This window comes from Porites lutea, chromosome 7 (assembly GCF_958299795.1).
Source record: "Porites lutea chromosome 7, jaPorLute2.1, whole genome shotgun sequence".
In the NCBI taxonomy this organism is placed as follows: Eukaryota; Metazoa; Cnidaria; class Anthozoa; order Scleractinia; family Poritidae; genus Porites; species Porites lutea.
This window is the reverse complement of record NC_133207.1, coordinates 4,571,645-4,585,117: the sequence shown is the minus strand read 5'-3', so window position 1 is coordinate 4,585,117 and position 13,473 is coordinate 4,571,645. Positions and strand designations below refer to the sequence as shown.

At 39.2% G+C, this 13,473-nt stretch overlaps 2 protein-coding genes across 2 annotated transcripts in view; both read right to left on the bottom strand.

Moving 5' to 3' along the window:
- The window catches only part of LOC140944321 (uncharacterized), a 19,041-nt gene extending 13,096 nt beyond the window's left edge, over positions 1–5,945 (bottom strand). Inside the window, exons 1-6 of the mRNA XM_073393483.1 lie at positions 5,702–5,945; positions 3,776–3,946; positions 2,604–2,766; positions 1,794–1,934; positions 1,067–1,134; positions 1–4 (exon numbers count right to left, since the gene is read on the bottom strand). The exon at positions 1–4 is cut by the window's left edge and continues 68 nt beyond it. Coding sequence (XP_073249584.1) covers positions 1–4; positions 1,067–1,134; positions 1,794–1,934; positions 2,604–2,766; positions 3,776–3,946; positions 5,702–5,928 — 774 coding nt within the window. The 5' untranslated portion in view covers positions 5,929–5,945. The remainder of the gene's footprint in view (positions 5–1,066; positions 1,135–1,793; positions 1,935–2,603; positions 2,767–3,775; positions 3,947–5,701) is intronic.
- A 1,725-nt stretch (positions 5,946–7,670) lies between these two features.
- On the bottom strand, positions 7,671–8,861 carry LOC140944190 (histamine H2 receptor-like). Its single transcript, XM_073393321.1, has one exon. The coding sequence runs from the start codon at positions 8,705–8,707 to the stop codon at positions 7,814–7,816; it is 894 nt and encodes a 297-aa protein (XP_073249422.1). The 5' UTR covers positions 8,708–8,861; the 3' UTR covers positions 7,671–7,813.
- Positions 8,862–13,473: the final 4,612 nt, after the last annotated feature.

The window sequence follows — 13,473 nt, the reverse complement described above, 5'->3', positions numbered from 1 at the left end:
ACACCTAATATGTTAATACAGAGAGAATGACATAACAGGATTACCAACATTACAAGTAGTGATAGAGTGACTTTCGTATGACCTCGACATGAAAACGCGCGAACAAAACAGAAACAACAAAAGAAGAGAAATAAAACGATTTGATTGGTTTATCGAACAGATACAAACGCGCGTGGCCTTTGGTTGGTTAAGCGAACACTCGGGTGAAAAAAGTTCCCCGAGAACTTTCTAGAAATCAATCGAAACTTTACTTTGACGTCATACTGCAACACGGTTGGCCAATCGAACAATGCCTTCTCCATTTTAGGGTTTTCTTTGGCGAGAAAACGAAGAGGTTTTTCAACGTCATACGAAAATCGCTCTATGACAAGGATTCACTTGCCGTCGCATTCAATAGGCCATTTGGGTGACAGTGTAACTTTACTGCTACGACCAGAATCCTTCACGGTTTTTTTTTCTTAAGCAAAATTAGACTTAAGCAATTTAGATTTTGTTAAACCGACCAATGAACGCGAGCATGCGTTTTTTTCTGCCAGATTCAGTGGCATTCACTTTTTTGAAAAAAACCGGAAAACGACTGTCAAAAGTAGGATTCCACGCGTTAACAGCAGTGAACGTTGTTTTACTTTCAAAACTGCAGCTAAATGCAGAAATACTGTGGCAGTGAAGGCGTTCACCAAGTGTTAACCGATTGATGAAGGTCAGCAAACGAGCAAAAACGAGTTAAAATTGCGCCTTCTTCGTTAATTCACTGCGCGTTTTCTTAGGTCTTAGTTGCAAAATGACACTTTTCTTGCCGTGAAATTTGGAAAACTTGTGATCAAGGCCGAGTGAACATTCGGGATGGATCTAGAAATAATTCTATGATAACTACCAGTCAGTCAGTGGACAGTGAGTATAGCACGTACGTACGATGAAGGATCGCAACAATGTTGTGAGAATGTTGTAAGCGTTTGACCTGGTCTTAGCCTTTGCAGATGAATTTAACGGTGGACTGATAAGTGCTGATTTCTTTCAATAAAATTTTGTTGGCTGAAATTATCACTGAAAAGAAAATATTCTTTACCTTCCACAATCCTTTAATTTTCTAAACGTCACATCTGCTATTTTCAGTACTTTATGGTCCCAATGATCCTAACGACGTAACACGAATCATTAATAACGCATATCACAAATGCTTTTTTCACTATTACACTTCGAGGTATAATTAAAAAACACAGTATTATGCTACCTTACTTGCTCATCACAATTCATACCTCAGGAGATTGTAAAAAAATCTGCAATAATTATATTACTGTTCTCTCAATTCTAAGAAAGCATGAATAAGACCACTTTCCATAAAATTTCTTTGTCTCAGTACTGTCACATAACCAAAAACAGGGCGAAAAAAAGAAGCTGGTGTTCCTAGAATTAAAAACCCCACTGAACTGCGACACATGATAAAATCCTAGATTTTCCTTCCTGTTGCCATGGCCGTTTTCACTAGAGAGACGGATTATCTGTCCGGGACGGATAATCCATCTTCAGAATCCGTGAAAATTGACGGATGAACAGATCGATAAAATCAGGCGGATCGTTAATCAAAAATTCAAACCGTTCCATTTTCAAATGAAGTCGTAGTATCTGTCTGGCGCGAATTATCCAACGAATAACCCGTCTCAGACGGATAATCCGTCTCTACTGTGAAAACAGCCAATGTACAAGCTTGCAAATCAAAGTGTGAAATTCACCATGGCCAGTCATGACCAAACCTTTCTCAATAAACTTTTTATTTTATAAATACTAATACAAACCTCTGCAAAAGGTTCTGTGCCACCTATAACAATGTTAGGACAGAATCTGTCCATTCCAACTGGAGATGGTAACGCTTCATTCAGAGAAACTAACGATGCTTCTGTTGTCATGAGATATGAAGTAATTGATGCATATCCTGTCTAAAGAATAGGAATTAATGCCCAGGCCCCGGTTGTTCAAACGTTGGATAGTGCTATCCACTATCCAGCGGATAAGTATTAGGGAAACCAATTGCGCTATCCAGTGAGTACATTTTTATCCGTCAGATAGCGCTATCCAACGTTTGAACAACCAGGGCCAGTTTGATTTTATTCAGGGATTCTAGGTTGACTATTTGTTGCATTAATTTTACATCTTTAGTTCAAATACATAGGGCCTAATTTATTGAAACTGCCAAGATCAAAGCATATTTGGGTCAAAGAAAAAATGGTCTTAAATTTAAAAGAGATCCTTAAGCTTTATGCTCCATTCTTTTGCTAGAAAAAAATTTGAAACGAACATAATTTATTTAAAGAGGTACTGAGCAAGAATGATTAATTTTATATTTTAACCCACTGAAAAGCCTGCCAAAAAGACATTTTCTGGTTTGTCACTTCTCCCCCCAAGAAAGGTAACTTTTTGGGTAAGGAGAGGCAACAATCGGAAATATACGATCGCAGGCTACCAAATGACCTAATTAGGCCAGGGAATTCACAGTCAGCTATGTGATGATAGAATTCGAACGTTAGCCTATTGGCCAACACGTCTTAATCACCACTACACGACTATATCTCATCATAAAATACACCTTTGTTCCAGAAAAATGTTACCTTGTCTCCTGGTAAAGCAATGTCTCCCCACTTTTGCTCTTCACTGCTATAACGAGGTTCATGAATCTGGTACATTTTACATCCCGGAACATTCAGTAAAGTTGAAAACCAAGCTGCGGCTTCATCACCAGCATATTGAGAAATGGATGAAATCCTTAGCACCCTGGCAATACAAAACCAGGCATACCAGTAACTATTACCATTAAGGTATTTTGCCACAGGTTCAGGAAGATATAGTTTTTCCACAGTTTGTAAGAAGAGTTTCAAGATGTTAAATGTAACCCACTGAGCCCTAGAAAAGCGGACTTTCAACTTTAAGGTTAACAACTGCATCAATTAATGTAGGTTGGATGCCTGAAATATAAGGGGTTTCTACTCTTGGCAGCCATGTAGCCCCTAGACGGAATAACACTAGCATGGCTGGTACAGACGCACAACCCAGCTTTGAGCCTCCATCAAAGGAGACAAACACCATCACACTAAAATAAACATGGAAAGAACAATAGTGAGAAGGCAGGAAAAATGCTGAAGAAAACTCTTGCCAAACAACACTTGCTGCAAAACTCCTCAAACTGTCTTAGATATACATGTACATCATATGAACACTTTTGAGAGCTACTGCACATCAACCTATAGAACAACCACTGATCTCTAGCACTGTTGAGACACTTTATTGCTGACTCCTTTAATATGGATTCCGGAATGCTGGAAATGTTTGCTTGTGGAATACAGAATCTAGGAAATTTTTCTCGTGGAATTCAGAATCCTGGGCTTTGGAAACTGGAAATCAGCTCAAGGAATCCGGAATCCAGGACTGTCTTGGATTACCTTACAAGGGGCCATTTAATAGAAAACCTACATCACAATGTCAGTCGGAGGCAAGCATGCTTACCACTTGACCACTCTTAATTCCCCCCATTCAAAGGAAAAACATAAGTTCAAGAAAGGAGTTACATCTGTGACAGTACTACAGTAGATAGAACCTTGATTCAACAGAGGGCCAGGGGACTGGCAAAATTTGTTTGCTATATCATGGTTTCATTGTATCAAGGTTCGTTTGAAATCATAAACTTTACTATTACTGGGGTAAAGAAAATTGTTCATTAAAATGAGGACTTCATTATATAGAGGTTCGTTATATGAAAGTGTCAGAGTACAACTATTGTACAAACCTGAGATCTTTATATTCATTAGTATTCAACTTTCTGTTCACTTTCAGGGTTTCCATGCCAGGAGCGTCAAGACAAAGTTGATCACCTTCAAAACGTGGAGTCACTTGAGATATCACTGGATGCAAGTAACATCTAATGTGCTCATCCTTGTTGTCCACAACAACCCATCGTCTGGAAAGAAAATATAAATATAGAGATGCAGCTTGTAGCTATTGCAATAATGTAGGAGCTGCTCATAAAGCCTTCCCAGATTCATTCTTTTAAACAATGGTATTTTATTGTCTATAGAGTACTAAAGTGATGACGTCATAAAAATGAAATTTCTGAAATTATGGGATTTGTCAGGATATTCTGAAAGAACAATGTTCAAGGGGCCTACTTGCCAAAGAACTCTTCTAAAATTTTTTTGGACCGACCCAAAAAAAATTTAGAAGGGTTTGTATGGAGTTTTCTAAGCATAACTGGGCTACGATCTCAGCGACAATTTGCCTCAAAATGCTCATTTTTTGGCAAGTAGGCCTCTTGAACATTGTTCTTTCAGAATATCCTGACAAATCCCATAATTTCAGAAATTTCATTTTTATGACGTCACACTTTAGTACTCTATTGTCTTCCATTGTTTTCCAGTTATTGGATTACACAGTACTGTAAAAGACTCAAATCAAGATAAGTTCATGGAGAAAATTTGGGAAACTGAGCTGAGGGTGGATTTCAGACTGTCCAACGGTTTGAGTAAAATCGGGATATTTCTTATAACTGACAAATCACATGAATGCCTAGGGTGTGAGCCGCTGTAGGGGGGGAGGGTCTGGAAGCATGTTACCCCAGAAATTTTGAAATTTTCAGGCTCTGAAACGCTATTCTAGTGTTCTCAGACTGGGCTGATTTTTTTCTAAAATGTTCGCTAAATTGACTGTTATTTTTATGCCTATTTTAATTTTGCATGTTTTCCCATACAAGTTGTAGATTTTTTTATATTTCAGGCAGTATATTTAAGTTTTCTGGGTATCAGTTTCAGTTAAGTACACTCTGTGGCAGCTGTTCTGGCATATTTATAACAACAGATGTTAAAATCAGGATTTTTGCTGTCCCGATAGAAAATTGATCGGGATTCGGGATTTTCAAGCAAAATCGGGAGGATCCCAACGAGATCAGAATGGTTGGACAGTCTGGGATTTGGAAAACTAGGCATACCATTCTACAATCATGTTTGAACTTTGAATAGGATGGGGGAGGGAGAACTGCAACACAATTTCAAAAAGGATGCATAGCCTGTGAACGGGTTTTCGGTCGAGGGAGGAATTGGGGAGAGTGAAAGTGATTTTTTCACCCTTTCCCAAAACCAAGAGCCTGTTCACAGGCTAAGGACACACTGTTTCATGAGGAAACTCAGAAATGACAGAAAAATATGAATATTGCATTACTGTCCCAAGGACTTATGTCCATGATTGTAGCTACAACCCTGAATGCTCAGAAAAATCAACGTTTCAGCAGCAAAAATAATGTTAACTGCCTGTTAATTTAGTGCAACACAGCGTTGCATCATTATTGCGACATTAGGCTGATTTAGCAACAGAACGGGAACGTCAGTTGACGACGGCGCGCGCAATTGAAACAACTGGCTTGACCAAAGGCAGAGCGGCAAATTGGACTCCGGAAGTCAAGTTTAGTCCTTCCGCGTGCTTTCCCGTCGTCAAATGACGTTCCCGTTGTGTTGCTAAATCAGCCTATTGTTTCGAATAGTTACAACATTGTTTCAACATTGCAACGCTGTGTTGCGCTAAAAATCGTCGTTGCAAATCGTCTCGTGTAACATCACCTTACAATCGGATAAACGTGCCAAAATTGGTACAAGGAAAGATGATTTCACAAGGTATAGAAACCCCAAAACCAATAACCAATCGCTAGAAAATAATGTTTACTAACCTGTCATCTTCCAATCCCTCTATGAGGCAGTTTGCTGTCTCCAAGGAAATTCCCTTGCAAGACTTCACCGGATAAAAAAATATACCAGCTACATGGCCTATTTTCTCAAAGATGAGATTTCCGGCCTTTAGCGCTTTTCTGTGTTTCCACCAAAGAAAAGCGAAGGCGACAAAATGCAAAGAAAAAGGCACACATAACCTCCACGACCTTGATGGGAAATTTCCCATGGCTCCCCTTTGGTGCCTCGCCTCTAGGCGGCGCGTGTTGTGTCTTGGGAATGGAATGGAATAAATAGGGACAATAAGGTCACGCCACTACGATGCACGCACCGTGCATGAGCACTTGATTGTACAGGTTTTAAAAGAAAAGATTTTTCAAAAAAAAACGTGTTTGGGGGACTAGCGAGATAACAGAGAGTACCAGATGTTTCTTTCACGAAATTGGCTCAGCAAATAAACGGAGACTACCGCATTTAGGAGGGTAACCAGGCTTTTTTTTTTCTGGTTTATCCTTTTAGGCTTGACAGCCGAGTAGAGGGGTAATTCTGTCAGAAGTGAAGAAGAGATGACAAATACAATCGTCTCTCTTCAAGAGCCATAGATTTTTCTCTCTCTTGACGGACAACGCGCTACAACGGACACCTAGAGTTGGTCCCCGGCTATCTTTACTCCTTCTTATAGGTTGATGGTTGTACAATAGACGTGGAGTGTCTATTTTTTACGAACTCGTAGATGAGGAAGCAACGAATCTTTAAAAAGAAGACTAAACAAAAAATGAATAGATTAAAGTGTAATTGGAATTAATATAAATGAGCGGAGCCATGCTGAGGAGATGGATCACTCGTTTTGAACTCCCGGAGTTCATTGAAGTTCACGCAGTTGTTGAACGGCACGGGAGCAGTGTGTTTTCTTTTGAACAAAGCCATTATATATGATGAGTTTCAACAAGACAGTTCTTGGCTGCTGTCGTTTTAATTAAGAAGAGGAAGTGTCCGGCAACAAAAGAATGAAGAGCGAACGGTTGTTCCACTGACAAGAGAAAAAGAAGTCGTTTTTGCCATGAAATCTCACTAGAACTGGCGAGAAACGAATCGAACATGAAGATGGATACTGCAGAAGACTATGAAGGAGCTTTTTGAATTTTTTTTTTTTTTTTTATTAATTTTTTTTTACACAAGCAGAGTTGTAAACTTTTCTCATCGGTCACCACCCCTCCAACATTTTTTTGGAAATGCATTTTACTTCTCAACCATTTAGTTTAATTATTATCAGTATTTCTTCGGTCTTGCTCTGAAGTTTAATTTATTTTTTCGAAAATCAGTTTCCATTTAATATTATTTTTATTCTGCGGGATGTCTGAGTTTGATTACTTTTCTCGTCGTTGTTGTTATTTATTTAATTTTTCCAACAGCTAACAGTAATGTTTGCTCTAGATCGGGAGGAGTAATACTAATTGCTATTTGTGATTGAACTGTATTACTATAAGAAAGCAGATGTCACTAGCTGCGACTTTGCTTCAATCGAAACAACACTTAATGAGTTTTTTTGCCATTTAAATGTTATAACAAAGGCCAAGAAAAATAGATTAGTAAAACCATCTCCCGATCGTTTCAACTAAAAAGCTCCCTATGACTTGAGATCCCGGAGATGAAGCATGAATATGCAAAATAGTTCAAAATGAAGGCAATATTATAGCCATTTATATGTGTTTGAACTCTGTTTTAAAACATGTCAGCGGATCTTGGTATATGAGAAATCTGCTGTTAAGTTATTTGCCTCTGCGGCGCACGGCCCTAAAAAACCAACATAAATTACCTGACAAGAATTAATATGAGCGCACGAGAGCGCATCGATAAACCCTAGGCTATGTAGCAAAATTAATAATAATAAAAAAACAACAACAACAAACAATTCTTGAAATGCTAAGTGTAAGCTTATAAGTTGACTACAGATTTTTGACAGATCAGTTTTTCATTGACGAAATCTAACCGATGGATGGATAAGTTTCTTTCCAAGTTTCTGCAAATTAGAGCGATAAACTCAGAGTAATGACTCTCCAAACTCAGTATAATTCGCTAAAATCTGAGAGAAAATTCCAACAATTTCTTGTCTATTAGTTCTTGCAGAATAAGGATTTAACTCCATCACGAACATCTTTCATTCTCCAAATATAAAGGCCAGGATTGAGGGAGGATGATGAAAATAATAACATCGTCGAAACGTAATAAACAGTCCAAGTTTCGCGATTCTCTCCAATAAGAGCAAGAAGCAAAAGCGAGACGATGGTTGGTGCAAAACAGATGGAAAATAAAATCAGAATATACAAGATTGTAACCACAGATTTCTTGTACTTTGCTACGTTAAATGCCGGTTGTCCGCCAATGTGTTGCTGATGTTCTCGAATGATTCGGAAGATTTTGAAATATGCAACAAAGGTGGACAAGTAACACGATGCCATGTATGCGGATATTGCAGCACCAAGCCCTTTTCTAAATCTTTCATTGGTAAATGCAAGTGTGTTGAAAACAACGAAGGGGATTGGAAGTAACAATGACATAACAGCAATAGGATATCCACGGCGTAATGTGAGTAAGGATCTCCGAGTCATGTGCAGCCATCGTTCAACTGACATGAGTGTTATTACAAGTACTGTTTCAGACACCAAGTATGTTGTACAAAGCAACCCAATTAGGGATGTCGTAGTATTCCACTCTGAGTACAGCAAATTAGGAACAGAGATCAAGGCGCTGGCAATACCGGTACACAAATCGGTCAACGCCAAAACGGTCAAAAGAGTATGAAACGTAGTTCTCTGAAAGGACCTTTTCCAAATTGCCGCCAAAACTACTGCATTTCCTACTACTGCCACAGGGGCAAAAACAACGATGACCGTGTGCATGGCTATCAAAGCAGAATAGTTTATTTGGTTCTCTTCGCCTGCGTTGTTTGAGCAGCGAGATATAGAGTAATTGTCAGCTGAAATGGAGTCATTCACATTATTTGACATGTTATCGTTTCGTCCAAGAAGAGATTTTGGAAGCTGTGTTGTAATAACCTGGGCCAGGAAATTCAACAACACCCTTTAGTCCTCGATGAAGTTCTTCAGTTCCCCTTAATAAGTCCAATAAACACGAGGCTTGACATTAGATCCTGACAGTTATCCATTATCCATTAAGGATGCTCTCTAGCAGATTTGACAGAATGTCAGAACTTAAATGAAGTTTTTTTTGCACCTGCATTGCTTACTAAACTAAATTGTTTTAATTATTTTCATCTACATCCTTACCGGGTATATTACGCACCAATTTAATGGGATTGACATGCCGCTTCCAGTTAGCTTGCAAGCTCAATTGGTCAGAACGCTGCACCGGTAATCGGAGAGGTCAGGGTTCGGTCCTGCTTTCTTTTCGGAACTGCACAAGATGCGTCTTTCGCCTGCGATGATCTTCTTTGTGTTTATCTATTTTTACATCGTTTGGCCCTAGTTTCCTGTTAATTACGGGTTGTTTTCTTTGCTACCAAAACTAAATTACTTTTTCTCACAACAGTTGACAATAATTTTCTTCTGGGAGAAAATTATAAATGCGATCTCAACTTAATTATTCTCAGTTTTTCTCTAGAAAATAGCCCATTGTGATGACTGTGTAACCGGAGAATTAATGTCTCTTTGAATCGAAAACAATTCTTTCATTTCAAAGGTTAACGCCCAACTTTTTAATCAAATCATCCACGCCAAAACTAAAACTGAAGACAAGGTTTATTTAGAGTCCTGAACCGAAATGAATTACTAAATAAACTTCTTCATCATACAACTTCAAGTTAATTGTTAAAATTTCTTCTTAGAGTTACACGATGGGATATAAGCATAAATAACTTTTCTAGCTTCGTTTTCTCTTCTTAATATATTTAAAGTAATCAATTACGGTTTTTTACATGCTTTTCTATGAAATATTTGCGTAGCTGCCCATTTTCGCTGAGAGGATTCATTAGAAAAACATTAACATATCCGGTTTGGTGACAACCTCTTTATTGATTCTATACGCGGTGTCCAAATATTCCATCGAACAGAGAACCTCTCATTTTTTTTCCCTGGTACGCACAGCACAACGTTGAACACCCCCACCTTGACACAAGGGGAACGGTTGGACCTCGCCCATAGGGGAGGGGGTAGATGGCGATGCCGAAAGGCTGTGACGTCATTCAGAATACCCGCCATCTTGGATTTTTTTTAAAATTTCAGACACATTCTAATACCGTAACTTAGAAATCGGGCATTTCTGATTTGGTTTTAAAAAAAAGTATCTCCCAATAAATTTAACTTAGCCTTCCTTAAGTAACAGAAAAATCGAGGCAATATTTGATTCTCCTCTGAACAGATATTTTACAGAAAACAGTCGTTCGTTGCCCCTGTTAAATGCAGCCAGTGAACTGAACAATACAAAACAACTTTGCACGTGCATTACGCTTTTTTGTTCATTTCTTAGGGGTCGTTGCACGACTACAACGTGAAAGTGCCTAACTTCACGTTTTATCGAGGACGGGAACACAAGTTAAGACAACAACTTTCTTTTTCTTTTCCTGAACTTTGATGCCAACATTTGACGAATTAAATGAGATGGAAGAAGCGCGATAAAGTTTGGAGCAGGGCGAATTCACTTTTTGAGTGACGTTTTCGCAGCCGTGGCCGTCGCTGTTGTTCTCGGTCATTTTTGTAACGAAAGCCTCGGAGCTCAGTCATTATCCTATCCTACACCGTAAACTACTGCTTATAAGCCCTGGGTTATAAGCGGAATAGAGAAAGCGCTTGCAAACAAGCTTCAGCAGTGCTGATCAAGATAAGCATTGAATTGACCCGTTTTTGTGTCTACGGCTTCTAGAGAAGCGTAGACACTATGTCATCGGGTCGAGTGATAGAGTGAAAGAGTGTAAGAGTGTAAATGCCACAGGAATCCCAAATTGAATCCGATCGAAATCCGACTCTAATCCGAGGCTAACCGGGATCTAAGCGATTGTATTTCCGGAAGCCGAGGTATGATCATCAATCGGTCGGTTACTGTCGTTTAGGAGACGGATTACGAGGTCCTTACGAAATGGTTCGACGATACATCGGCAGCCACGTGTGCTGGACGGCTTTATATCGATTGCGACGTTAACCCTACGTCTTTGCATGTGCTTTTGAGATTTGGTAAATTTTATTCCCGTTGAAGGTGGGTCTAATTGTATTTTCTACAATGTTTTCGTCCTATTTCGCATCAATAACCGAGCTCAGCTTTCTATGCATTTGTAAAGTATTTATTTCTAAAGAGTTTGTGAGGTTTTCTTACGGTTTGGTGCCATTTTATACCAGCAAAAGAATCATTCAGTCGAAGGATTTTGATGCCAATGTCCATGCGCATTCAGTTTCCTCTGCAGTTCAACGCGTTCAATGTCCGTTTGGTCGTCGCTGGATCATGTGTAACCCTTTTCAAGGGTCAAATTCCCTACGGGGAGCTAAGAGTCTCTTTCGAGAGATCGAAAATTCCCTTCGGGGAGCTAAAAATGTCTTCCGACAGATCGAAAATTGTCTTCAGGGAGCGAATAATCTCTTTCGGGAGAGCGAAAATTCCCTTCGGGGAGAAATTTATAATCGCCTTGTAAGATTATATAATATGTTGTTTATGTTAGAATAAAGCTACAGTTCTCTTCATACAAAATGTTTGTGGTAAAAGGTACCAGCTTAATCTCTTCTCACCAGTATTCTGTGCAGCATTTTTACAAAGTTTTCTTTATCCTTCTTCTATTTCCACTCTTCCCTCTTCGTTTTCATTTCAGTCTTATTTTCTTTTCTTCAATTCTTTTATATTACATTTCTATACCAGTACTGCAGTAGACACATGCAGTCTTAGACTGCGTATTTTTAACTATGCTTTACTAGTGAACGACATTAAAAATGAATTCATTTTAATACAAGCCAGAGGGGGGCTTATATCGGGGGGGCGTATATCCGAGGGGGACTTATATCCGGGAGGTCGGATGTATTCTGTACTTAGACGGGCCTATGACTGGGTGGCTTCTAAGTGGGGGTTGGGGGAACTTATAAGCGGCAGTTTACGGTGTGGCTCACACTTCACCTAGTCAATAAAAAGCTTTATAGATTTTAAAGACGAGGACGATAACGAGAGCAAGTAGTGCACGCACGCGAACCAACTTCATTTTGGCGGGAAAATGTGGAAGCCATCATCATTCTACTACGAGTTTTAACGAGAATGACGTAGTGGCGAAAACAAGTTATCAAATGCAAGGGATTATATCATTTAGCGATCGGGAGAGGGCTAAGCCTTGAACTCCTTCAACAGAAATAAGCATACTAACTTTGGTGGTGAAAAAAAGTACAATGAAGCTTTACGGGGTGTCTATCTTAGAGAATAGGAGTGAAAACTTGAAATTAAATGTCGTCCGCCTCGTAGTCATCCTCGTCTGCTCGAATCTAAAGCTCTCTAATAATGCGTTTCCTTTTCTAAAAGTTCGTGCGAAATAAGCCGATGACTCCATAGCGAACATCTGTCATTCTCCAAATATAAAGACCAGGATTGACAGAGGATGATAAAAACATGAACACAAAACAAACAAGCTGGGCCGTCAAAGTTTTGCCGTTTACACCCACGGAGACAAGTAAGAAACTTGAAAAAATTATACGTAAGAACGAAACAGAAAACAAAGCGAGAATAAAGAAGATTGAAATTACCGATCTCTTGTATTTCGCTAGGTTTATTGATGTTTGTCCAGGGTTTTGACGAGACTGGTTTCCATGAATTTGTCGCTGGTGTAGTCGAATAATTCGGAACACTTTAATATAAGCAAAAGAAGTGACCAAGTAACACGATAGCATGCATACGGCCATGGCGGTAATCACCTCTCTTGCAATTCTTCCTGTGGTTGACTCCAATGCGTTAAAATAAACGAAAGGAATTGGTACAAGCAATGAAGCGGCAACAACGATGCCTCCACGGCGCGATGTTATTGTGGCTCGTCGAGACATAAGCAGCCATCGTTCAATAGACATAAGTGTTATAACAAGTAATGTAAAGGTTGACAAGTATATTGCACAAGGGATCCCAAAATAAGACATAATGGAACGGTTCAAGCCAAGCAAGAAACGAATAGAGAAGAAAAGGCCGGTGACACCCGTACAAAAATCCGTGAACGCTAAAACACTTAAAAGAATATGAAAAGGTGTTCTCTGAAAGGATTTTTTCCAAATCGCGGTCAAAACCAGAGCATTTCCCATTACTGCCACAGAAGCGAGAAGAAGGAGGGCTACATGACTGGCCACGGAAATACGGTCTCTACCAACAGTATTGCTATCGTTCAAGGTAGTGAGATGGGAAGTATTATGATAATCTAAAGTGGGGCAAGTCGTGTTTTCAAACATCCCCACTCGCTATCGGTTCTCCACCCTGTTAAGAACGCAGCCTTATTTCATGAGCTCACAGCCAAGCTTGACAAGTTGATCAGCAAGAAGGAAGGAGAGATGCTAAGTAGAAAAAATGTCTTGAAAAGTCATCTTGGGGAGATTGTTAACAGCTTTCACTGGACATCATTGCAAGTTGCAACTACATCAGTCAATGAAGTCCTGGACTCGTTTGACTCGTAAGTAAGGTGTTCTTTAAATTAAAACTACTTGTTTCACCTGTCATCTGCTTATTTTGTTCATTTAATGTTTAGCTTTCCTTTATTACAATTCCTATTCTTAATGGTTTACGAGCTTTATTATAATTCTCGTTTCCGACATCT

What these genes read in the sequence shown, in the direction of transcription:
- LOC140944190 (XM_073393321.1), bottom strand. Translation starts at nt 8,707, where the DNA reads ATGTCAAATAATGTGAATGACTCCATTTCAGCTGACAATTACTCTATA.